The following is a 25949-nucleotide window of genomic DNA, read 5'->3' as shown; positions in this document are numbered from 1 at the left end:
GCGCTTATAAGATAATCAGTGAGATGCCAAGATATTACTTGATTTCTATTATTCTATCTGAAGAGAAAGTATGATTGCAAAAAGGGAAGTGTTTACATAAACTGATAAAAAACTTGAGATTTCAGCAGAACACAGCCACGTGTTCCTGAGCTTTCTTCCATAAAAGTCTCACCATGTCTGGCAGAGCCCCATTCACCTTCACTATGAGGGGAATCATACTTGCACTAGTGCTCACCCTTGTAGGTAAGGCTACATATCCCTCCTTCACCTTTTTTTCCAAATTTTCCTTAAGCTCAGAGGCAGCAATTGGATCTAGATTGAACATTACTTATGTGATTTTTCATCTCTTTTTGTAGGTAGTCAGAAGTTTGACATCGGTAAGTAAATTTCCGTCTATAACCTTTTTTCAGTGAATTTGCTGTTATTTCTATTTATTAGAAAATGCTTACAAGTATTGTGAAAATGGCTATTATTTCCCACAGACCCTGAATTCAGTAGCAGAAAGAGCTACCTGTACAATTATGAAGGCTGGGTGTTGAATGGGCTTCAAGAAAAGAATTTAGCCAAAGCTGGTGTGCGCCTGAGCAGCAAACTGGAGATCAGTGGGCTGTCAGAGAACATCTACCTCCTCAAGGTACTGCATCCCTAAATGTGCAACAGTGAGCTAAAGTCACAGTTGTAATTGTACCTGGCTGGTCTGGGGTCTAGGAAAGCTGCAGACTTATCACTGTAGGTATCAGAGAACGATCAGCAAGCTGCTGTTTCAGAGCTGATGGGTCACTTACCTGTGTTTGTTGTGGAGTTGTTCGTAGCAGGTTTGTCAAGACTTCCTATTGGAAATACAATTGCTGGGGATTTGCTAGAAAATGGCAAACTAACTGAAGATGTTTAAGCCTGCTCTAACATTTGATTCTAGTCTTAGCACACATTTCTAACTCTTGTGGGAAGCCGGGACTTGGGTGTGTAAAATCATTGTCATGAAGGCAACTGATAAACATAGACTTAAAAAGTGATAAAAGCTAAAGATAAAAAGTGATACGTGATAAAGGGAAGATTAAAAAGTGAAAATCATCAAAAAGGAGTATGTTATAATGTTTAGTGTTTGAGTAATCCAGTAAAAGATCTGTACATGTTAAATCATGCTTTTGCTGATGTCAGCAGTGATAGGACCTGACTCAATTGAAAATAAATATGTTTCAGAAATGTACTTTTGCCCCTTTAATTCATTTACAAAGGTTCAGAGGTTCTTTTTAGAATACTGAATTCAGTGACAGCTCTCACCAGTTTTATTGAACTGTAGATCTTTCAAAATGGGGGGCTAGGGATTGCATTTCACACTGTAGACTTTGTCCTGAAATTCTTGTATGATGTGCACCAGCCTGTGCTCTCAGGAACCTAAGCTGGCAGTAACTTTGGCAAAGTTATTGAAATTGCTTCTTATTTACATTGTATCTCAGTGTTTATAAATATGTTGTTCATTGTTAAAATATTTTGGTTGATTTAAATAATTAACAAATATGAAGCAAATATAGTATTAGTTTAATAAAAAAAAGTTGTACAGGAATAAGTTAAAATGAAATATTCTAATACCGCAATTTTTTTTACATTTAGAATGATATAAGCTTTTAAAATGCTAAATCTAAAGCAGAATATTTATTTTAGGGTTGACAAAAAGAGAGAATTTAATTTGATATGTTAACTGCTTCTGTAAGATAAAATAGTACTGTTGAGCAGACAGGATTTGCACTGGCTTTACAATAGTGTAAGCACAAGTCAAAAGAATGAACTGCTCTATGATTTTCTAAGCCTACATTTAGAAGGAAAGAGTACCTCACTAGTGGTTATATTAATTTCTTCCCGTCTGTTTGCATATTTAGTATCCAAGTGATTTTATTCACCTAAGTATCTTGATTTCCCCCCAGATCCGCTCCCCACAGCTCGAGGAATACAATGGCATCTGGCCCAGGGACCCATTCACTCGATCTTCCAAAATCACCCAGCTGGTTTCCTCATGCCTTACCCGGCCCTTCAAGTTTGAATACAACAGTGGACGGGTTGGAAACATCTATGGCCCAGAAAACTGCCCTGACACTTGCATTAACATAGTGAGAGGAATACTGAACATGATACAGATCACCATTAAAAAGTCACAGAATGTGTATGAATTGCAGGAGGTGTGTTTCTTTCCATTCTAAAACTGTTTTATTGAAAGGATGAGTTTATTCTCTTTAGTTGGTCTTCCTTTGAGTTTCTGTTTGCATCTACTTTTGTGTGTTTGTAGTAAGAAAAAGGTGATTTTCATTCATATAGAAGTAAATGTGTGCATATGTGTTCAACAAATTACCTGGGCTGAATTCTTTCTAAAATATCTGTCTTTAACTCTTAACATGCAGTTCTTCAGAGAAAAGTAATTATTATCCATGAATTTATTTATTATATGGCTTCCATGTTACAGCTACTCGATCAATTTTATTTGCTAATTGTTGACATTAATTCATTGGCTGCTTTTTAATTTTAAACTCCATCCCCTGACTGAGTATTGCTCACATGCCTTTAATTTAGTTCAGTAGGAATCATTGTATATAATAGTAACAGATTCATTGAGCATCTTCATTAAGTATTAACTTCCCACACAGTGAAATCCTGGTACAACTGGGAATTCTCATTTTCTGTGTTCATCTGCCAGGCTGGGATTGGAGGTGTTTGCCATACAAGGTATGTCATCCAGGAGGACAAGAAGAACGGCCGAGTCTCTGTTACCAAAACTGTAGATCAAAATAATTGCCAGGAAAAAGTGGTGAAGAGTCTTGGAACGGCTTACATCTATCCCTGCCCTGTTGACATGATGGTATGTGAGATGTGAAAACATCTTCCTAATTACAAGCATGGCCACTGTGTTCCCATTCACTCTTTGGGTCTCCCTGTCTTCCCACAGAAAGAAAGGATCATCAAAGGGACTGCAGCTTTCTCCTACAAGCTGAAGCAGTCAGACAGTGGTGCCCTGATCACAGAGGTGGTGTCTCAGCAGGTGTATCAGATCTCACCCTTCAGTGAACCCACCGGGGTCGCTGTCACGGAAGCAAAGTAGGTGGGACACGGGCTTGCCTCACAAAGTGAGAATAATTATAGGTTCTATCAGTCCCCTTCACCCCAACTGAAGTGAAATGAGAATTGAGCTCTGTAGCAGTTGAATGGAAAGATATAATCACGCTTGGAATTTCCATAGTCCAAAAAGTTCAGCAAACCATTTTTTATTTGTACTCTGGTCAAACTGGCATTACAATTACATGGAAGAAAAGGAGAAAAGCTGTTTTGTTCACTTATACCATAAGAATGCAACTTTACTACTCTGTTTGTTCTGAAAAGGGGCTAATTTGTAGTATCAGGAGGAAGATGGTACATATAGAAATAAGATAGTTCATTACACCAGATAGCTCTCATTCAGCAGACAGCAATTTTGCTTGTCCTCAGAAACAATTTCGTTGTAGATAACTCCAATGCCATTTTGTTCTAGGTAAAAGGCTTTATTCATTAGCTAAAAGTTTTCTTTTGATAAGAACAATTTTTAAAGAGTAAAACAGATGCTATCACAGTATCACTGAACCAACAAACAAACAAAGCACATGGGTGAAGAGAGATAATGCCTTTCTCCTGTGACACTTGTCTCTTGACAGACAGCAACTCACCCTGCTTGAGGTGAGGAGTGAACGGGGGAGCTCCCCAGACATCTCCATGCAGAGCTATGGAAGCCTTCAATACCAGTTCCCAGCAGTACTGCCACAGATCTCAGTGCAGCTCATCAAGACGAGAAACCCTGAGCAACGGGTACAGTATTTTTTCCCAAACTGTTTTCCTAATTAAAAAAAAAGTGATCATAAATTCCAAAGAATGTAATTATGCATGCCCTCTGTCTTGTGTTTTGTGACAGATAATCGACACCCTGCAACACATAGTCCTGAATAACCAACAGGATTTCCATGATGATCTTCCTTACCGTTTCCTGGAGCTCGTCCAGCTGTGCCGCACAGCCAGCGCTGACACCCTTGAGTCCATCTGGAGACAATGTTCAGATAAACCCCGCTACAGGTATTTCATTGTATCAGCCTATAAGGAACTCTGCTGGTTTTGTGAGATAGACCAGAGCTAAAATGAAGGATATTTTAAAATTCTATTTGCAGGCGATGGCTGCTGAGTGCAGTTTGTGCGACAGGCACCGCAGAAGGGCTCAAATTCCTTAAGAGCAGAATCCGCAGTGATGACCTTAGCTACCTCCAGGCTCTTCTAAGTGTTCCCTTTGCTCTCCATTTAACAAAAGCTGATGAACACACTGTTCCAATAGCAGCAGTGAGTAAAGCCATGTGAATCTTTCCTGTCTCACAACAAAAGGAATGATAATCAATAACCTGTGATTAAGGACACTGGAGGCTGGATTCTCCTCTTGCATACACTAATTTTGTGGAAACGCTGACCCATGATTTTGTTTTGGCATAGCATTTATTAGAGGAGAGTTCTATGTCTTCATTTCTCAATATTGATATAAAGCCCTTTACTTATAATAGCTTTTGGGAATAATTCCCATTTTAGTTTGCTGGCATGACAAGGCATGCCTTCTACAGACAAAAAATGTTACAGGAAAAGTATTAGTGAAAACATCAAATACATAGACACAATAATGAACTTTTATTCTGAACAGGATTTTTGCCATCTCTAGCTAGTATTCTTAAACAGGAAAAGTGGAAATTATGTGAAAATGCATCATTAATATAATTGAATTGCATACTTTTCTAGAGATATTCCCTTTATGCATTGATGTTTATCCACAATCTTAATGTTTTCAGTGTTATGTTCAGTTGATAAGAATTAAAATGTAGCTATGTAAGCTTAAATGTGCATAAACTAGTGGGGAATTAAGCTCCTAAGTAAAGCTTCCAAATATAATGTCTACAACCTACTTTGTTTGGATGAGAACACTAATCATTCTGAAATTGATCTCTTTGAATATGATCTGATGATTTTCCTGCTCTGAAGACTATGTGAAGCACTGCATTAAACGACAAATTAATTTTTTTCTTCTTCACAGGATTTAGTGACAAACGCTAGAGTCCAGAAAAATCCTTTGCTTCAACAATTTGCCAGCTTGGCATACAGTTCTGTGGTGAATAGATACTGTTCTCAGACCTCAACTTGTCCTAAAGAAGCTCTCCAGGTGAGTGGCTTTTTTGCCATTTTTTTTTAATAGCTTAGTAATGTTCATTATATTAGCTTAATTCTTTTCAGATACGGTATAAAAAGGGTGACTGGAAATATAAATACACATTTTGTAGGTTTTCTTCAGAACAAAGACATCAAAACATTTTATCAATGTAGTAATTTGCTTCATCATTGAAAACACTCTTTTCACATTGCAAGGGTAAAATCCTGAGAGAAACCACCACTGAGTGATTTTATGAGAGCCAGTTGCTTTATCGTTGTAGGCTGTTCTGTGGATAAGGGGGACACTGTGGACAGTCTACACATTAGAGTGAGAAGACTGAACTGTGCTTTGTTTACAGCCCATCCATGACCTGGCAGATGAAGCAATCAGCAGGAGCCGGGAGGACAAAATGAAATTAGCCCTGAAGTGCATTGGCAACATGGGAGAACCAGCCAGCATCAAGCGCATCCTGAAATTCCTTCCCTTATTTTCATCCAGTGCTTCTGATATCCCCATCCACATTCAGATTGATGCCATAATGGCCTTGAGAAAAATTGCTTGGAAGGACAGCAAAACAGTACGTAGGATTTGGTAGATTTTCTTTACTTAGTGAATTAGAATATGTACCATAAGCATAATGATTTTAATGGTATCGAGTGTGGATTCAGCATGTTTGTTTTTCTAAAAAAAATTAATTTTAAGAACAATACTATACAGTTTTACATTCAGGTAATGTTTTCTGCTAATCTGTAATGATAATTAGTCAGTGGATATCAGCAGTGCTGCTTTTACCATCTGTTGTAACCAACTAAGTCCTGTGCTAGTTATTTATAGTGGACACTTAGCCTCCTAAGAGTCAGTCACATAATTTAAATTGCCCCTGTAATTGTGATCAGGAGGAGAGACACTTTCTGTTAAACTCCTAGCCAAGTGTCAGCATTGCTCTGCCTCTTTTAGACCTTCCCTTGAGGTTGGATGGGTCATGAGTGACCCCACACAGAGGCTGCTGTCACAGAAAGTGTAGGCAAGACTCCTGCCTTTCAGATGATTTAGGTATAGGACCTACGTGAGAAACCATTCACTCAGACTATCTTTGGTGAGCTGCTGAACTCTTTTAAAACTGGTCTAAAATAGTGAAGCATGCTCACCAGGTCAGTGGAGTTACTTCAAACAATGAATCTGTCTCATTATCTACATTTTTTCTTCCAAAGATGTTCACTGATATTTGAATGTCAGTAATGCACAAAGCAATGCTGATGCCTTTTTTATTGTCATGGGTTGAAGCTGACTCAATACATGGATAGATGGACATTTATTTCAGGTTCTGTGGCTCCATGGGGCTGTTCCACCATGGCCCCTTCAGTTATATTAACAAAGTTATGTGGAACCCTGCAGTAAAAAGATCAGGAAACCTTCCTGCAGGGATAATGACCCCCTCTCCCATATTTCCTGTGGGTTAGGTGTGGATCCAGTTTGCAAAATGGTTTCAGTTATTGGCAATTCCAGACCCTGTTTTGTCGCTGCAGGTGCAGGGATATCTCATCCAGATCCTCGCTGACGAGTCGCTGTCCCCCGAAGTGCGGATGATGGCTTGTGCTGTTATCTTTGAGACAAGGCCTGCCCTTCCCTTGATAACAACCATTGCCAATGTAGCCATGAAGGAGAGCAATTTGCAAGTGGCCAGTTTTGTGTATTCCCACATGAAGGCTTTGGCCAAGAGCAGGTTACCCTACACGTACAACATGTGAGTAGAGATAGGAACAAAGCATGTGCTCTTCTGCAAATCACAGTCTTCTGCATGTGCTGACACCTGAAGTCAGTTTATTTACTGACAGGATGTAGCTTACTTCTGGATGCTATTACCTTTCTCATTTTGTTTAGATCTTCAGCTTGCAATATTGCCCTTAAGCTGCTGGCCCCCAAATTGGACAGGCTGAGCTATCGCTACAGCAAGGTCATACGTATTGGTGGTTACTTTGGTGAGTAAATGATCAGGAAAATTTCACTTCAGAAATTCATTCTTAAAATACTAAGTCCTTTGGAGAAATATTTGTTTATCACTTTGTTTCAGTGAGAAATTGAATGTGAGACTCATGTGTTTAGAGTAGCCATTTAATAATTTCTGCCTAAACAGTTAGATTTTATTTAATGATGTTTCTTACAGTTGACAATGGAAAAAGCTGCAGAAATATGATCTTGAATGATAAGCAGAATGGCTAGAAAAAAGGTGTCTCTTGTTTACTTCTGCCGTAGATAACTATAAAGTTGGTGCTGCTGGAGATGTCTTTGTTATGAACAGCCCAGGAACGATGTTCCCATCAGCAATAATTTCCAAGTTGACAGCATATTCTGCAGGATCAGTAGCTGATTTGGTGGAGGTAAATATTTACCTAAGTCAATAATAAATCCAAATTAAAACTGCTCACAAAGTTTCTTCTCTGTGAGCCTGTTTCAGACTGTTCCTTCTCATGCTGTTTTGGTAGGCTGGTGTCCGCGTGGAAGGCCTCACAGATGTCATCGTGAAACAAAATATCCCATTTGCTGAGTATTCCACCTACAAAAAGATAAAGGAGATTGGAAAAGCTGTAGGTATTTTCAGTAAAACAACGTGTGGGTTATGTGAAGGGATGTTTAGTGATAATTCTCACTCTAGCTAAGCCCTGTGTCAGGAGGTAAACTACTTTCCTAGGAGTCAGCTCAAATATTTCTGTGAAGGAGAGATGTGCATTGGGGACTGCAGGGGATATCTGCCAGACCTTCTACCAGTTTTTGCTCTGGCTCTGCCTCCTCCCCACCTCCGAGATGGCTGCAGGAGGAGCACAGGAGGGAAGGGAGTGGCAGGCATTGTGGCATGGTGTCTCACACGCCTGGCAGGCTTCTTAATCCCTCCTTTCATCTACTTCACCTAGTTTACAGGAATATGCCTTTGTCTTCAAGATAAACTTTTTTTTTTTTTTTTTTGCTGTGCTTTTAAACTGTGTTTAGTGGTAGTAACAGCCCAGACCCTGTGTGTGAATGTTATTGTATTGCGGTACCAAACATTTGTGGGCATTTAAATGGGGGAAGAAAATGTGAATTAGTGCCATCATCCTACCTAAAATTGGAAATTTTACAAAGGAAAAGGGCAGCTTGGCCAGTAATGGGTTTAGTTACGGGTGTTTTAGGATGAATTATCATTTATTAAGTGTTCCATTAAGAAACTTTGCTTGTTTCTTTATCTGTTCCCCAGCTGCTGGGATGGAAGGAGCTGCCGACAGAAATCCCCTTGATATCAGCCTACTTCAAACTCTTTGGCCAAGAGCTGGCCTACATCAACATCAATAAGGAAGTCCTACAACAGGCTGTGAAGGTACCAGTCCCCTGCTTTCCCGTGCACTATTGGACAGCTCTGCCTGCCCCGTCCCAACCCCGGGGTGTGTTTTCCTGCAGGCTGTGCTGGAGCCGGCTGACAGGAGCTCGCTGCTGAAGAGGTTGGTGGCCCAGCTGCGCAGCGGCCTGGCCGGGCAGTGGACACAGCCCCTGTGGCTGGGAGAGCTGCGCCACATCCTCCCCAGCTGCACCGGGCTGCCCCTGGAGTACAGCTCGTACAGCACCGCCATGGCCAGGGCTGCGGCCAGCGGTGAGTGACACTGACACACGGCTCTGCACGCTCTGAGCAGCGCAGGGAGGCACAGGGCTGAGGGAGCACGGAGGAAGAAGCTAGAGACGGCCAGGAAGTTCGGAAAAGAGCTGGGTTTTGTGTAGTGCAGTGAAGACGTTGAAGAGAGGCTGGATGCACTGATTTGTACATTGTCTTTGAATGGATTGAAGACAGAAAAGCTGAGATGAGAACCTGGGAAACCAGGGAGAGAGAGGCCACAACATTCAGGGCCAAAAAAACCCAAGAGCTGCCTGGGGAGCTGATACAGACATGGGTAGAAGGGGATGGTGCATACACAAGCTAAGCAAGATTCAGTGTTGATTTCAAAAGAGATGAAAATAGAAAACAATCAAAAGAGAACTGCTCGTAACATTAAGAAGGCAGGAAAAGAAGAGGGCCTGTGAAAAGAGACTGAAGCTCACTTTTAAAAGAATAAATATCCAAGTGCTAATCCTCATCAAGAAGTTAATTCAGTGATCACTGAATGTGAGCTGTGCAGCAGACTCAAATTAGGCAAAACTGACTTTAGTGTCTGCTGACACCACATGAGGAATGAAGGGTGATGTACATCATGTGCTTGTGCTCTCCCACCTACCCACTTTTGGCTGGTTATTGGTTTGTTAGTCTGCTTTACTAACATCTTTGCAGCTCTGCCCCTTCTATGTGTCTTCTGTGTATTTTTAATTTAGTTTTTAAAATAATAACCTTGTAGCCAAGTTGGGGAGGTACAGATTGGATGGATGGGCTACAAAATGAGTTAAGGTTGCCTAAACTGCTGATCTCCAAGGGTAGTCACCAGCTGAAAATATAACTGGTGACTTGTTACAAGAAACATTCCTGTGCCATTGGGCTTGTTCATTGTCTTCTTTTAAAAGTTGAGCTTTGTAAAAGAAGGCACCCTCAGGATATCTGTGTCAGCATTAACACTGAGTTGATGGCAGCAGTTGCTGCATTGGGGGGTCAGGCTGCCACTGGCAGGCAGCTTAACAGGCTGGAGAGGATGGTCTGACAGAAGTGTGGTGAAATTGGATAAAGGCAATGCAAAGTCCTTCACCTGGAATGGAGTAACCCATGCATGGGCTGGGCATCACCCAGACAGAGAGCAGCTATGCAGGAAGGGCAGGACAGCCTGGCACCATAAATCAGCAGTGTGCTCATGTGGTGAGGAAGGCCAACTGCATCATGGGCTGCAGAAGCATGAGCAGAGCCAGCGTGACAAAGATTTCCTTCTCTGTGTAGCACATTTTCAGCTGTATCTGGAGTAGAATGTCTGGTTTTGGGTCCACAGTACAAGATATTTACACTTGATGTGAGGAAGAATTGGAGAGCAGAGGTTGTTTAGCCTTTTTCTCTGCGTTCACTCTGTCTCCTGACTCCCCATGTTTCTGAAATTTTAATGTTACACTAATTATCAAACTTTCAATTTGGGTCAGCTCTTCATTTTCTTAGTATATTTTTATTTCCATTTTCAGTATATTGCATCAGAACTTCTGTCTACATAACAAGCTTCCTCTATATTTTCAGTACTCTTCATAAAATGTCTCATGTACCCCAAAGTCTGTCTTGTTTTCCAGCCATATTTGTTGGACTAACAAAAACACTACCTCCTACTGAAAACTGCTTATGTTCGAATCCTTTCTTTCATTTTTACAATGTTTAAATATTGTTCTTGCATTTGCAGTTGATGGAAAGATAACTCCGCCTTTAACTGGAGATTTTAAACCTTCACAGTTGCTTGAATCCACTGTACAGATTCGCTCTGACATAACCCCCAGGTATGGCAGGTTTCTAAGGCTTTACATTTGAAGGAGGTTTTTAGGGGAAGGCAAAACCACACGGGTGAAAAGAGCACCTTTCTCACATCTGACTGCTGCACTCTGTTTCAGCTTGTACATACAGAAATTTGCAACAATGGGTGTCAACACAGAATACTTCCAACAAGCTGTGGAAATTCAAGGCAAAGTCCTGACAAGAGTGCCAGTGAAGTTTGATGCCAAGATAGACGTGAAGCAGAAAAATATTAAGATTGAAACAAATCCATGCCATGAGGAAACTGAGATAGTGGTTGGAAGGTATGGTAGCATTACTTCAGAATATTTTGTGTTGCTGAAGCCTGACAAAGGTCACTACTGACTGACCTTCTACAGAGGTCTCTAGATAGGCAGTGACTCTTCAGTGTGTAGCAGAACCTTTGAGATAAAGCATGAGAAAGAAAAATCCAGTAGCTAAAAATCAGAAGATACCTAAATTATGTAGCAGTGAAATTTTTATATTAAAGTGTGTATTATTTTGTGTTCTTATTATTTTTTATTGTTTTATTGTCTTTTAAGGATTTTGATTTTTATGTTTGAAGGAATATTTTTAATGCTTTGGAAATTTTATTTAAATTTATCCAGATTTTGAAAACTTCCTATAATATAAGAAAATTATATTCATATATATATGAGCTCTTTTTTTGTTTTCAATAATATTTTTATTTCTAAATTCATGTATAATCCCTGTGTTCAAATATCTTACCTCTGTGCTGTCACATGATACTGACAAGTATGTATTTAATCCAAAGACAAGGGGTTGGAATAATTCACCATTTTTTGCACATATCTCAACAGCCATAAAGCTTTTGCTGTATCAAGAAATTTAGGAGAACCAGGTGTTGAAAAGAGAACCTCAATTCTCCCAGGAGATGCTTCATCAAATATTGTGGAAGAACCTTTCAAACCATCAGATAGAGCTTCCAGTGAAGATTTCACAAAGGTAACCTATGCTTTTTTTTGCTTATACAATAATATTTAGCCTCTCTGTAATGGATGTCTGTAGTTTTACTCTTGCCTATGACACACTCCCAGTGGTATTCACATACTTATCTCTAATGCAGCAAGAAGCTGACAGCACGTCAAAGAAACACGGCTATAGCTCTCAGGAGGATCTTCGCCACGTCATGGGAAGAAAAACTCAAAAACGAGACATTTGTGTTGAGCTGCATCATCTTGGGTGTCAGCTCTGCTTTTCCAGAAGGTCACGAGATGCCAGCTTCCTAAAAAACACGTATTTGCACAGACTCATCGGAGAACACGAAGCTAAAATAGTCTTGACCCCAGGTAAAATACTGAGCATCTTAGGCTTGTCAGTGCTATTTGAAGCAGCATAGCTTTCTAATCTGTGCAATTGGTGTGTAGTTGAAACAGATGCTGGTATTGACAAAATTCAGCTGGAGATTCAGGCAGGATCCAGAGCAGCTTCCAAAATAATTCACGAAGTAAACTCGGAATCTGAGGAAGAGGGTGAATCATCTCTGTATGAGAACATTCAAGCTAAACTGAAGAAGATTCTAGGCATTGAAAATGTATTCAAGGCAAGTGACTTTGAGTATGGCAGTGGGGAACATTTTCTCCCAAATGAGGGTAAGAATTTGAAGTTCATTGTGGAAAGCTGGCATGGCAAAGAAAGGATGGGGCTGTTTTGAAAGGTGCCAGTTCCCCATGCTGGGGTATTGCTCCTAGGGGTTGCATCCAGCAAGGTGGTCTGTGCTGGGCTGGATTTCAGCTGGACAGAGTGGATCTGAGGGAATTCTGCAGCTTCTGCAGTGAGTGAGGCAGGGAGGTGGTTTTTCCTTGAAAAGCTGGTGTGAGAACTCAGCTTTGTCTGACGCCCACAGAAATTTTACTTTGTAAAAAAAGGACCAGATGTATTCTCACTTTCGCACCTCTTGGACTGTTTGCAGATTGCAAATAAAACACGACACCAGAAGAAGCAACCTCCAAAGAAAGAAAACACTGTGCTTACAGAGCTTGGGGCAGACCCCGATGTAAAACATCCCTCCAGCTCATCTTCTGCCTCCTCAGCTGTCTCCTCTTCCTCATCATCTGCTGTTTCTCCTCCTCGTAAAGAGGCTGGTGATGAAGATGAGAATGATCAAGAGCAGGCGAGAAACAAAGGTGCAAGCAGCAAGAGCAGCAGCAGTAGTGGCAGTAGCAGCAAGAGCAGCAGCAGCAGCAGTAGTAGCAAGAGCAGCAGTAGTAGTAGCAGTAGTAGCAAAAGCAGCAGCAGCAGTAGTGGCAGCAAGAGTAGCAGGAGTAGTGATAGAAGTAGCAAGAGTAGCAGCAGTGACAGAAGCAGCAAGAGCAGCAGCAGCAGAAGTAGTAAGAGCAGTAGCAGCAGTGACAAAAATAGCAAGAGCAGCAGCAGTAGGAGCAGCAGCAGCAGTAGTAGCAGCAAGAGCAGCAGCAGTAGTAGCAGTAGGAGCAGTAGCAGCAGTAGTAGAAGTAGTAGCAGCAGCAAGAGCAGCAGCAGTAGGAGCAGTAGCAGTAGTAGCAGCAGCAGTAAGAGCAGGAGCAGTAGGAGTAGTAGCAGCAGCAGTAAGAGCAGTAGCAGCAGCAGCAGGAAGTCATCAAGTCATCATAGCCATGGGCATCACTCGAGATATGTGAACAGCAGCAGCAGTGAGTCATCGAGCCACCATAGCCATGAGCATCATTCAAGACATCTGGAAGGTGGCAGCAGCAGCAGTGCATATTCCAAATGGGTAATTTTGTCAGTAAATCGATTGATGCTACTCATGTTTGTGAGTCACATTCCTGATGGCAGCTGGCCTTGCATGATACATCAGGACATTAGGAGTTGACCAGTAAATTTTAGCAACATAAAATTGAAAAATTTATTCTACAAACACACCTGCTATCATTGGCACAGATGTCTATTTCATCTCAAAAGTTTCCACAAGTTTCTTGAAAATTTTGTTACTGTGAGCAAATTTGGTTTTCTTGGACAATTTACTGTCCACAAACATATTTCTGTCTTAATTTTGTGGTAGAAATATTATTGCTTTATATAAATGACTTCATCTTGCATTATGTACTTGTGACTAAGCATACAGAACTATGTATGAATGATAATTAGTAAATTTCTTATTTAAGTTCCAGTTCTTAAATTTTCATATAACTGCAGCATTTCTTTTCCTCTGAGATTTCTAATCTTCTTGTTTTTGTCATTTTCAAAGGAGGCTCGCGAGATTTATCAGTACCGCTTTAAATCACTACATAGACAAGAGGTGAGTTTTTCTTTCATCAGTAAAAGAAATATGGAATCTGTCAAGAGTCAAATTGAGAACCTTGGTGGTTCTTCTGAGAGAGCTGTGTTCCCTTTTGTGCTGTGCATATAAAGCCACTTATGGCTCCGCAAAGGAGATGCAAAGCCTCTCCCAAAGCAATGAAAAAGACTGGAGCTGCACACTTTGGAGGAACCATCAGCAGCTTGGTTCATTCGATTGGCTTTGATCACTTTGTTTCTTGGGCAGGAATCACTGCAGGTACACAACGAGGATAGTGATGTGGACAAATGTGGGAGAACACCTTATTTTGTAGAACTTTGGTTGAGCAGATTCTTAGGGCATGAATCAGCTAGAGCAGTGTCCTTGATATTAGTGTTCCTCAAAAAGTAACACTTCAGCAGTATATGTCCACTCAGATGCTCTTTTCCATTCAGTTGGTACATTCAGTTTTTCTTCCAGTTCATCAGGCCTGTGCAGAATTTCTGGTCGTTCATACTCAAGTGAAAAGCTGATTAAATTTGACTTGCTCTGGTCCATTTTTTTTTTTCATACAGGGAGTTCTCATCTAGATACGGTCCTTTTGGGCCATGAAGAATCAGACATATTTGGGGAAACAAGATGTTTCAGAGTTAGATCCTATGTACTGAGCAGGACAAAGTCTATTGCAAGTCATTGAGCTGCTCAGGGTTGGAACACACCAACTCCCAAGTGCCATGACAGAGAGTATTGTTCAGCACTGGCCTCTTGCAATTTCTTCAAGCATACTTTAAAGTTATCCTCTTAAGCCTGTTGTGGTTTAATTTTGGTTTTGGTTTTTTTTGCAGTTCCCAAAAAGTAAACTCCCAGATGACCAAATTAGCAGCTCACAGTCCTCTGCCAGATCCAGTCGTGCCTCATCTCGAGCTTCATGGGTTAGTTGCATCATTTTTAGGGGATTTTGACATCTTGGAATGATGTCAGAGTGGCTGTGCACTGACAGTAATTGTATATAATAGTAATTATAATAATGGGAAGGGAGAAATGCCAATCTCTCAAGTCTCAGGTATCAGTCAAGACATGCACCACAGTTCCCACATGCACCTTGCTTTGCAGTAAGGATCCCTCTTGCATCACAGCCCTTCCCTCATGGAAATCCCACCCAACAGGTGCCTGCAGAGACTCATTTTGTGACCTCTGCAGCCTGGATGGAGAGTGAGGTGCTGCAGTGCCAGTGCGAGGACATTGGTGGTGGCAGCTGAGGCTTGGAGCATCCTCAGCAAAAGGCATATTCCAGAGGGGACATGGAGCACCTGGGCTCCTCACCACCACCCATGCAGATGTGTGCAGGCTTGAGAATGATGGAGTGAAGATATTGGAGATATGAAGGTCATAATGCCCTTCTCCAAGGGAGGGGTTCTTGATGTTGAAGAAAATGTCCTGGATTATATTCTGTGCTGGGTTGCTGTGCAAACACAAAACCTGACTGCCCCACAGAACTCACAGCCAAAGTGTGAGAAGAAAGCCAACACAAAACCCAGACAGATAAACAAGAGGAGACGAGCTGGGGGATGTTATTGCTGTGGGAATGAGTGACACATACAACTAGCAGCTGATGTTGTTCAAACTGAGCCACTTTCTTTTATTCACAGGCTGGATACCGACAATGAAGCCCAAATCATATAGTCATTACTGTATTTTAATTATGTGGATAATTCCATGGTGTCAGCTGTAGCTCAGGAAATGGCACAAGTTTTGGCTCATAAAAACACAGTGATAAAATCCATCTGGTGTGCAAAGGCACGTGCACATTAAAGACATTTGTATGAGGTTTTATAGGCATGTATATATATGTGATACATACGCTGGTGTATATTTGTGGTTCAGTTGTTTATTTTTCATGTATCCATCTAGATCTTGCATCTAAAATGTTCCATGGTAACTCTTCTATAATTATATGCTTTGAATACTTTCTCCCCCTTCTTCTCAGCCGAAGTTTTTGGGAGATGTTAAAGCACCAGTATTAGCTGTTTTTCTGCATGGGCTCCGTGATGATAAGAAGATAAGAGGCCTGCAGCTCGTAGTGTATGCTGATACTGACTCCATCAAGCCCCGGGTGCAGGTATTTGTGTCAAACCTCACAGATTCAAGCAAGTGGAAGCTCTGTGCTGATGCTTCAGTCCTCAATGCTCACAAAGCAGCGGTAAGGCTCAAAACTAGCTTGTACAGCTCTATATGCATCACAGGAAAATCATGTTCCAGGAGTTAAAAATGGACCATTGTCCCTCCACTACAGGCTTACCTGAAATGGGGACGGAATTGCCAGGACTACAAGATTTCATCTGAGCTGGTAACTGGGAAGTTTGCTGCCCACCCTGCTGTTCAAGTGAAACTGGAGTGGCCTAAAGTTCCTTCCAGTGTCAGATCCATAGCAGAATGGTGAGAATTGAGTCTTTAGTGACACTTGTTAACAATATTGGTCAACTGGGAAAGATCAGCATCTGTACACGAGGTTCTAGTGACTTAAGTACTGGCTGATATTTTCTTCTCTGATCTGTCCAAGTACTGCCTTAGGACATTAAAGCTGAGTGGATTACATCTTGTTTTAATGTACAGTAATTCTTTATATTTGCCACAATTACTGAAAACTGAGGACCAGATCCTTCCTTTCACTGAACTCTTGACCAGTAGAGCAGAGAGTGGGTGTGAAGATACTACCAGGGACCCTGACGACTATGAATGCTGCTTACACACAGGTGTGAGACAATCTAGTCGGGATGTGTGCAGCCTTTTGTTTCTCCATCTCACCAAATCTTCTGATTTGAACTTTTGAAGGTTTTACAAGTTTGTCCCTGGAGCTGCATTTATGCTGGGGTTCTCTGAAAAAACAGACAAGAATCCTTCTCGACAAGCCAGGGTGATCGTGGCTCTAACTTCTCCAAGGACATGTGATGTTGTTATCAAGCTTCCTGATGTAATTATGAAATATTTTTATCACTCTTCTATTTTTTCCTACTAGAAAAGTGTGACTTTAATTACAGTGAGTCAATTCTGAGAAAAAATATTAGCATCAGTTTGGGTGCAAATGATGAAAATTACTTTTCTATATTTCCACCATTGTAATATTTCATAGAAGGATGTCTATATAGTGATTTTTTTCATAGAGACATGGGCACTCACAATGACATGAGTTTCCACCTGTAGTATCTCATAAGTGTTCACCTCATCACCTTTGAAAGGGAGTAATTAATTCTCTCCCAAATAATACCTGAATGACTTCTCTCACACCATGAGAGAAAACTGACCAAAAGCAAAAACCTCAGGGACAATGATTCAGATGAATTATGTTCATGCACAGTCTTTGCAATGAAAGTTGAAGAAATAGGAAAAAAATCCTAGTTTGCTGGCACGGGTGTATATTGAACATGCTTTTGAATTCCTTTTCAGATTACCCTCTATGAAAAAGCCATGAGGCTTCCCCTGTCACTTCCTGTAGGTCCAAAAATACCTGCTTCAGAGCTGCAGCCTCCCATCTGGAATGTCTTTGCTGAAGCCCCTTCTGCAGTGCTTGAGAATTTGAAAGGTCAGAGTTTAATTGGGTTCAGAAGCATGACAACTTCAGTCTCACAATTTATTTGGACACGTTCTAAATTTTGCTGGCATTGTTTATCTCCAGTTAATTAGGAAATGTTCTATAATAATGTGAGGGTGGTTCAACTGAGAGAAAATATTCTGCATGTAGTACAGAAATGATCAGCATTTTAGGGATCAGTGTACCAATTATCTGAATTGATAACATTTAAAATTTCTGGCAATTATTTTTGTTAGATAGAAGAACATATTTTATATGCCTGTTTAAGAATTTATGGTGCTTAGTAGCCAAAAGTCCCTGTATACCAGATGAAAACATCACATAGTAAAAAAAAAAATATAAAGCTAAAATAATATGGCACTAAAAATAAATTGCACTATTTAATGGCTTTCTCTCCTGGAAAAGAAAAAACTCACTGGCACTTTTTTTTAACCAGCTCAATGCTCAATTTCCTACAACAAGATCACAACCTTTAATGAAGTTCGGTTTAACTACACAATGCCAGCAAACTGCTACCACATCTTGGCTCAGGACTGCAGCTCTGACCTGAAGTTCCTGGTGATGATGAAGAATGCAGAAGAAGCTGTGAACCTGAAAGCAATCAACATCAAGCTTGGCAATCAGTAAGTGATTTCTGCTGGATGCTGAGAGCATGGGGGACCTCACTGTCCATTTAGCATGAAAGGAGCTCCAGTCTGAGCTTTCCTGCAATGGTTAGCAGCCCGTGGGGTTTCAGCACTCCCTTTATTTATTTTCCATGCATATTGGATGGGATACTGATGCTCTTATCCTGCGTCTTAGATGACAAGAATACCCCTGATGTAATTTAAGCATTTGAATTGAGCTTGTGCTCTGACCAGTGATATTTAGTGAGCAGGAAAATGCCAGTGTGAGTGTGTGTGTGGCACAGCCATGGTGAACACTCTTGTCCTTGGCAGTGAAGTCGACATGCGCCCTGTGAGCGGACGGGTGAAGCTGCTGGTGGATGGGGCTGAGAGCCCAACAAATGTTTCATTGACATCTGCTGGTAAGTGATGCAGCTCATGTTTAATTTTCACATATGTTTTAGGAGAAAGAAGGGAAGAGAAAGAATCTGTGAAGGAGATTTGATCAGTTTGTATTCATTAAGTGTTTCTTTGGTTTTAAGGTAACACTTAAGGATATGTATTTTACTCACTTGCAGAGGGACATTTAGAAAGATTGATTAGAGTGTGAAGCTCTTGAAGTAGCTTAAATAAGCAAGATATAATTAACATGAAGATCCCTCCTTTTTGTACGTCATTACAGGTCCTACTGCGGTTCCAAATTTGAGAAGTGTTTTGGCTGCTATCAAAATTTGCTTGATTAAAACTTTTTGAAATTGAGCTTTCCTAAAATCCACTACACATGACTTGTATATTGATGTTTTTCCCAATTTGATTTGTAGATATAGATTTGGCTTGTATTCTGCCAGGGGTAGATATGGAGAAGTGGTGAAACAACCTGCTTGATTCTCTCAAAATAGGAATAGTTTGTTTCTGTGGAATGTACAGGAAGACCTTGTTTCATCCTGTGCTGTGTAGTCAGGGGCTATATACGGTGTAGATATTCTGACTGAAGAGCTGCAATATATGAATCTGGCTAAATCTTGCTGAAATTGGGTTAGCATGTACCAGTGGTGACCTCTGTCCTATTTGTTGTGTTGGGAAATGATAACAGTACTAGAAATGGCTCCAGTGGCAATCATGGTGTTCCTCATATTCCAATACAGTGCACTCAGAGCCTTGTTAATCTGCACAACTACAAATATACTGTAGACAGCTCAGTAATAATTTCTAGACATAAATGTGATTATGTTAATAACCCAAAGAAAAATTAATAAGTCTGTGATCATTAGTGTTGTCTTCCAATCTTTTGCAAATACCTAGTTTCTATGTCTGCACATTTCTACATTGCTTTGTTCTATATTTTTGTTTCTTGAATAGGGTAACTGAGGGATTTTAAAGAAAAGAATATTTAGAAACATGACAGTTGCTTTTTTCCCCTCTTAAAGAAGCTAGGTTTGATCTGTTTTTGTTTTGTTTTTTTCTTCTAGGTGCTTCTCTGTGGATCCACAGTGAAAATCAAGGGCTTGTACTTCTCGCCCCAGCCTATGGCATTGATAAACTGTACTTTGATGGTTACACATTCAAGGTATCATTCTTCCTCTTCATAAGATTGGGTGTTAAGAAATTTCCATAGGATTCTCTTAAATCTGTGTGTATGAGGGCAAGGATGTACAGTGGCAAAGGCAAGTGTGTGCAGGGCACAAAAACCCCAGAGGGAAGATGATGCTGCAGGATTGCACAGTCCTGCCCTTGATTCCTGAGTGTGAGAAATGAGGATCTTTGATCAGTGAAAGTACTCAGTTCTTGCAGTACAGATGTGTGTTGGGAAGTGGGTTTGTGAGTGCACACATGCTGAGTCAACCGTGTCTTTGCAAGAAAAATGAGTTTTCAGCTCCTGACCACTGTTCTTACAGCTGTATAATTCTTCAAAACAGCAAAAGTGCAGCCATTCATTTTAGATAAATGAGTGGTTTAAAGTCTGCGCTAAAATTAATACAAAACTGGATAGTAAGAAGTCAGTAAACTGTTCCATGTCTGTCTCTTGTACTATCAAAACAACCACCAGAAAAAAGCTCCAGCATGTTAATAGTCTAGAGCTTGAACAATTTAACATCCTAGACTGGCACAGTAGGTGATAAAGACTGTAGCAGTTATAGATTCTGCAGCCCCACAGGAGTTTGGCATCTGACTATCAGACCCTTTTGAATTCTTATCAAAGAGATTTTAAATGTTTGTGCATTCACCTACACTGGAAGGGACCTGCACAGCAAAAATGTGCTCCACAGGTATTACTTTTTTCAAAACTCTAAATAATTCTTGCTTCTTTTTCCTCCAAGATTCAAGTTGCTTTATGGATGGCAGGGAAAATGTGTGGACTGTGTGGAAAATACGATGCAGAATGTGAACAGGAATATCGGATGCCCAATGGATATGTAGCTAAAGATGCAGTGAGCTTCGGGCATTCTTGGATTTTGGAAGAAAGGCCTTGTAGAGGAGGTATGCAAACTCTAGTAAATTTAATATACTATTACTGCAGTTGTTCAGAAAATGTAGAATCTGCTCAGAAAAATCCGTATATATTTTGGAAATAAAAAGCATGTTAGAATATTCATTATTAAGTTATATGTTAAGTTTTTTAACTACTTGCAAGTTGAGAAAGAAATAAGAAATCACAGGTTAAACAAGCCAAAATATACAACTTAGTTGAAGTTTGAAAACTAAGATGAATCAAAATTTTAGAAGAGGATCAGAAAGAGGATAAAATTCACACAGAATGCTTTTATTTAAGCACAACAGCATTTTCTGGACATCAATTTTCAGCAATTGGCCCATCAAAAAATCAGATGGGGATTAGTAGTTATTACCATGACTGACCACCTGGTTTTTGAACCAGTGCAACCTGTCAAACAAAGCATTCGAGTACATCAGCTGTTCCAGGGACTAATTATATGTTGAAATAAAAAAGCTGCATCTTAAGTCTTTCAGTAGATTGGATCTTAAGGTGTGCTGGTGCTCTCAGCTGAGGTTATGATGCAACACCACACCACAGTACTTGAGGAGAGCAGGCACGTTGCATCTGTAGAGACTTGCCCTGTGGGAAGGACGTCCTCAGTCCCTGGAGATTACTTGTACATGTCTAGCTCAGCATTAGCTCTTATTCTTCCATGTTTTGTCACGAATTCTGGGCAACAAACTTACTGTAGATGGATATGGAGTCCACATGCTCATCCACAGTAATATTCCTGTGGCTGGTGGTGACCACATTCTGTTTCCATTTAAAACACGGTGGAAGCTGCTGAAATTTGAAAACCTAAAACTTATAGCTAGGAATAAATTGTGGTCTGTTTAGCTTCTCACTTGTAACTGTTTGTCCTGGGAATCCAAAATGAGATTGATATTTCTTGTTGGCAACAATGACTGCTGCTCTCTCTGAACCAGTTCTGTGTCTGAATGACATTGGTAATAATGCAATTCTTTAGTGATTAATTTTATTTGCTCAGAAATCTCCCCTTTAGTTCCACTGCTGAATATTCAGCATTTTAAAATGTGGTTTGACAGCAATTCAGTAAGCCAGTTTACCTTGAAAAATGTTTATTAGAAAGCACTATGTTTCTATATCCTGATCTAGAAGTAGACCAGTTGCATTTGAAATTAACTTTCCAGGGCTCCTGGAAAGCTGTTATTAAAGGCTTGTCAGTCAGTAAAGCTTCTCTATTTATGATCAAAGCACAGTTTTCACAGAGGGAAGCTGTTTGCAAATTGGCAGTGTAGGCAGATGGGTCCTTGTGGGGAGGTCTGGAGTTTTGAATGTGAGTACATGAGCTGTCTCCAATGGTGTTGCAGGCTGCAAGCTGAGGCACGCCTTTGTGAAGCTGGAGAAGCCAGTGCAGCTGGCTGGGGTGGAGTCCAGGTGCTACTCCACAGAGCCCGTGCTGCGCTGCACCAAGGGCTGCTCTGTCACCAAGACTACCCCAGTCACCGTGGGCTTCCACTGCCTCCCTGCTGGTAAGTCAGCAGAAATTCTGCTGGAGACGAGCTGAGCACACGTGTAAATTGATTGTGACTTGACTCAGTTATTCCACTTGAAAAATATGAATAATATAGCATAACCACAGGTAGGCTTGGACTTGCTGCCCTATTGACTGAAGCACTTTCCCTGTTTTATTAATAGGCAAATATTCCTTCAGTGAGGGAGATGATTTTCTGCTGTACATTTACTTGTTTTCATTGTAATGGAATTGAAAATCTAAAGTGAATTCTCCTTCACGGTGCTTAGGGCTAACAAGATAAGGGCAGGACAGCAGCACAGTCAACACTGTGATTCAGCTGAAAAGCTGTGTGCTCCAGCCTGTGGAGACTGAGCCGTATATGACCAGGTGCAGCACCCAAAACCAGGGAGCCTTGCCTTGCATTTTTTACATATCACTGCCTTTGGATGTCATCCTACCTCACTGGGCTGATTTAGGTACTCAAAGGGCAGGTGTGGACAGGATTCTTGCACACAGGCCCAGTAATAGAGGAGGATTTATTTTCTATATGTGTATTGTAGATTTCTATACGTGTGACTGTAGACTATAAAAGATTATAAAGTAGATATAGACTATATAGAGCATAGAATTGCATCTGTTTTCCAAGGTTTTTTTTATTAAAGATCATAATACCCTTTCCTAAATGTATCATTAATAAAATTCTGCATGGAAGTAGTAGCTTTCAAGGTAGAACTGGCTTATTAATGAAGTGGGTTTCCTGGAACATCTCTATGTGACTTAGACAAATATAAATATGCAAATCAGTGAGGAACAGCCAAGCCTGCTGTACTTAATGACTGGTGCATGGTAAATGCTGTACCTTGCAAAACTGCTTGTGAGGTAAAGTGTTTAATTTTCATTTCTTGTTCCCCATCAGATTCAGCTACCAGCCTGACAGACAAGCAGACAAAGTTTGACCAGAAGTCAGAAGATATGCAGGACACTGTAGATGCACACATAGCATGTTCTTGTGAGGATTACAACTGCAGTGCATGAAGCTGTACATTCGCAGCATAGAAGAAAACAGAAATACTTTAATGTTTTTATTGTGTGGTGTAAAAAACCTTGTCTTAAGGAATAATAGAGATACTAAATTAAGTACTCGAGGATGTGTGGAATCTTCCCAAGTAATTTAAAGTATTAAACTTTATTATTGTAGAAACTGTTATGATTGCCCATAAATATCTGATTTCATAATAAATCCATGCATGGAAAAAATTGTGAAGGCTTCCAATTTCACTGGTGGTGTTAAGAGGAGGTCTGCATAGGTTCTCCTTATTCCCCATTTCGTAGACTTCTTGAGTTTGTGGCCATCTTCTGTGCACCAGGGTTACACTGGGAATTGGGCTGGGTAGCTGTGGTACTACTACTTCTGCTTTTCCCCTCAGTGCTTCCTTTCCTGGTGCTGGGATCCTGTGCACCTGCAGCAGGAAGTGATCACCTTGGTGTGATGCTGCACCCTCTGCAGCAGCCATGCAGCTTGGCCAGAGCTCTGTGAGGCACCAGTGCTGCTGTGGGGAGCAGCAGGCTCAGAGAATAAGCCTGAATTTCATGTCCCTGGGCAAGGCTGCTCTGAGGGAGCCAAGAACACATTAAGTTTCTGGTGCACCACATGCAGAAGCTATGGTGGCTTGGTGTCTTTGAGCAGGATAGGGCAGGGTTACTCAAGCACACCACCTGCCAAAGGCTCTGAAGCTGAGCCAGACCTCTGCACTTCAACCTCCATGTCCAGCAAGAATCATTGCTGCAACCACCAAAGGTGGGCTCTGCCTCCTGCTCCCCAGCACAGGTCAGGGATGAACTCATCTGCCCTGGAGACCAAAGGATTCCAGCAGATCTGGAAGGTGTTTTCTGCTTGCCTTAAGGCTGTGTATGCACAGAGAAGGGAATTTTGAAAACCCTTGAGAACGTTCTGTAAAAATTGTGTTGTTTTGCTCTCCCCAGCAGCTTTTGCTCTTTCAATGGATGCATACACTTGAGTTTTCTTGTTTGGATATCAGTTTTATAATTCAGAAAGGTAAAGCCCTTAGTACCAAAAGAAATATGTTTGAAAGGTCTAAATATACCATTCTATGCAGTTTAAATGCTGCCATGGTAACCTGCACTGCAGAATGATGGGGAGCTGGAAGCAGCAGTAAAGCCATGAGCTGGTGGGTTTGCTGCTTGCCTGGAACTCACACAGAGTGGTGGTGGAAAGCACAGACTTTTCAGGTAACCTCAGGCTCAATCCAGCAGAATCCGAGGTGTTATGTGGCCCCTGTGGATGATGCTGGCACAAACTTCCAGCTCCAACTGGGACAGTCCATGGGGCTCTTCTCTTCCCAACGTGCCAAGGCTGGAGCACAGTTTTGGGGGGATTGTTTTCTACCAGCTTCAGCATTGATGAACTCCCAGCAGCACCACCCTGGCAGAAGACCCTGGGTGAGCATCACCCAACCACCAAGGCAGCCAGAGCACTGTGGGTGTGTGGGCTGTGGGTGTCCACCCCAGGCAGAGAGCCCTCAGTCAGCCTCTGTGCTCTCCCCCACTGCCATTGTGGAGGGAGCTGAGCACAGCTCGAGGGAAATGCTGTCCAGGGCAGGTCCTGGGCTCAGCAAAACTGTCACCCTCACAATTTTCTCTAGTTTGGGGGGTTTATTCCTCTCTCTTTTAAATTCAGGTTATGTCCTTCTGAGTGACACTAGTGTAAAAGGGCTGTGAGTATATAGGGTACATAGGAATGCCCTAGAAAAGGAGATGTTTCAGTTTTATAAAGAAATCACTAGAGACAAAGCCCTTGCCAGCAGGTTTAGGTGACCCTTGGAGCAGAACAGATGTCCCTGTAGCAGCAGCGTGGCTGGGATGACCAGAGATGCAACATCTGCTGCCCAAAGGGAGGGATGGGCTGGGATGGGGACAAGATTCTGCAGCCCCAGGCTGCAGTGCTGGTGGTTTGAGGGAGACCCTGCCCTTTCAGCTGGGTGCAGCCTGTATAGCTCCCAGTGAGGACCCTTATTTTGAGGAATGTTGTTTGACCTTTATTTTGAGGAGTTATAGTGTGATGTTTCAGTGATATAGTGTTATAATTTTGAGAATACAAGCAGTGTTGCATTTAACATTGCATTTAACATTCCCAGCAGCTTTCTGCTTGCACTGTCTCTGACCTCAAGTCCTTGCTGCCTGCAAGATTTTTTTTTTTAAAAACTCCAAACCTGTGCAGTTGCATACAGTTATACCATAATAGCTTTTGAGCCTCAAGTACCAGTGGCCAGTAGCTGTATACTCAAATCCTTTAAGTACATTTCCCAAATCTCCAAAGACATGACAGAACTCTCTAATGAGTAGTTTGACTTTCTATCATGTGCTACCAGTTTTACAAGGGAAGGGGTTAAAAAAATCAGGACCTGGATATAGAACCAGTAAAAACATGGTGAAGGATTTGTCATTCTTCAATTTTTTTTTTCCTACAAATGCAATCTTTGATCTAGGAATAAAATCCACTGTTTGTCAGACATTATAAATTACATGCCAACTGCTAATTATGAAAATCCATCAGCTAAACAGCATTACAAAAACTAAGCTGTCTTGGATAGGAGCCACTGGTCTGTTGAGAAAATGAATCCAGTCCCTTCCCACAGTGAGCTGGGCAACAGCAGCAGCTTTGGCTCCCCACTCACAGAGGAGAAAGTTGACAGGCAAACAGTGGCCACACAGGGCCAGTGTGAGCCCCCCAGTCCTGGGGCTGCCTTAGCCCTCCTTGTGCTGATTCCCAATGGAGCAGCTCCATGACCTGACCAGAGGGAGCAGGTGGACTTAGGAACAAAGGCAAACCCTGGAGCCAAGAGCAGCCTGAGACACCTGTGGGGCTGCCTACACAGGGACAGGGAAAATGCCTGCTGCTGAGAG

General features: G+C 41.3%; 1 protein-coding gene across 1 annotated transcript; it reads left to right on the top strand.

Annotated features, from left to right (window-relative positions):
• On the top strand, positions 1 to 23289 carry LOC106857478 (vitellogenin-2-like). The gene is made up of 35 exons (XM_088169902.1): positions 1 to 243; positions 357 to 377; positions 483 to 634; positions 1923 to 2174; positions 2687 to 2848; positions 2936 to 3084; positions 3675 to 3825; positions 3929 to 4086; positions 4179 to 4344; positions 5081 to 5206; positions 5553 to 5771; positions 6721 to 6938; positions 7076 to 7173; positions 7448 to 7572; positions 7678 to 7779; positions 8424 to 8543; positions 8624 to 8813; positions 10516 to 10609; positions 10721 to 10906; positions 11444 to 11588; positions 11710 to 11932; positions 12011 to 12186; positions 12556 to 13356; positions 13831 to 13881; positions 14706 to 14792; positions 15848 to 16060; positions 16154 to 16296; positions 16693 to 16831; positions 17305 to 17440; positions 17886 to 18072; positions 18388 to 18476; positions 19524 to 19621; positions 20373 to 20532; positions 21880 to 22041; positions 22942 to 23289. Exons 1-35 carry the CDS (start codon positions 174 to 176, stop codon positions 23058 to 23060), a joined length of 5688 nt encoding a protein of 1895 aa, XP_088026028.1. The 5' UTR covers positions 1 to 173; the 3' UTR covers positions 23061 to 23289.
• The last annotated feature ends 2660 nt before the right edge of the window (positions 23290 to 25949 follow it).

Source organism: Sturnus vulgaris, chromosome 9, assembly GCF_052056855.1.
Source record: "Sturnus vulgaris isolate bStuVul1 chromosome 9, bStuVul1.hap1, whole genome shotgun sequence".
In the NCBI taxonomy this organism is placed as follows: domain Eukaryota; kingdom Metazoa; phylum Chordata; class Aves; order Passeriformes; family Sturnidae; genus Sturnus; species Sturnus vulgaris.
Note: the sequence above shows the minus strand (reverse complement) of the source record. Positions and strands in the feature narration are given on the sequence as shown.

Coding starts and splice junctions, on each gene's coding strand:
- LOC106857478 (XM_088169902.1), top strand. CDS start 174: ATGTCTGGCAGAGCCCCATTCACCTTCACTATGAGGGGAATCATACTT. Junction 3,085..3,674: donor GTCGCTGTCACGGAAGCAAA/GTAGGTGGGACA, acceptor GTCTCTTGACAG/ACAGCAACTCACCCTGCTTG. Junction 5,772..6,720: donor CTTGGAAGGACAGCAAAACA/GTACGTAGGATT, acceptor TTGTCGCTGCAG/GTGCAGGGATATCTCATCCA.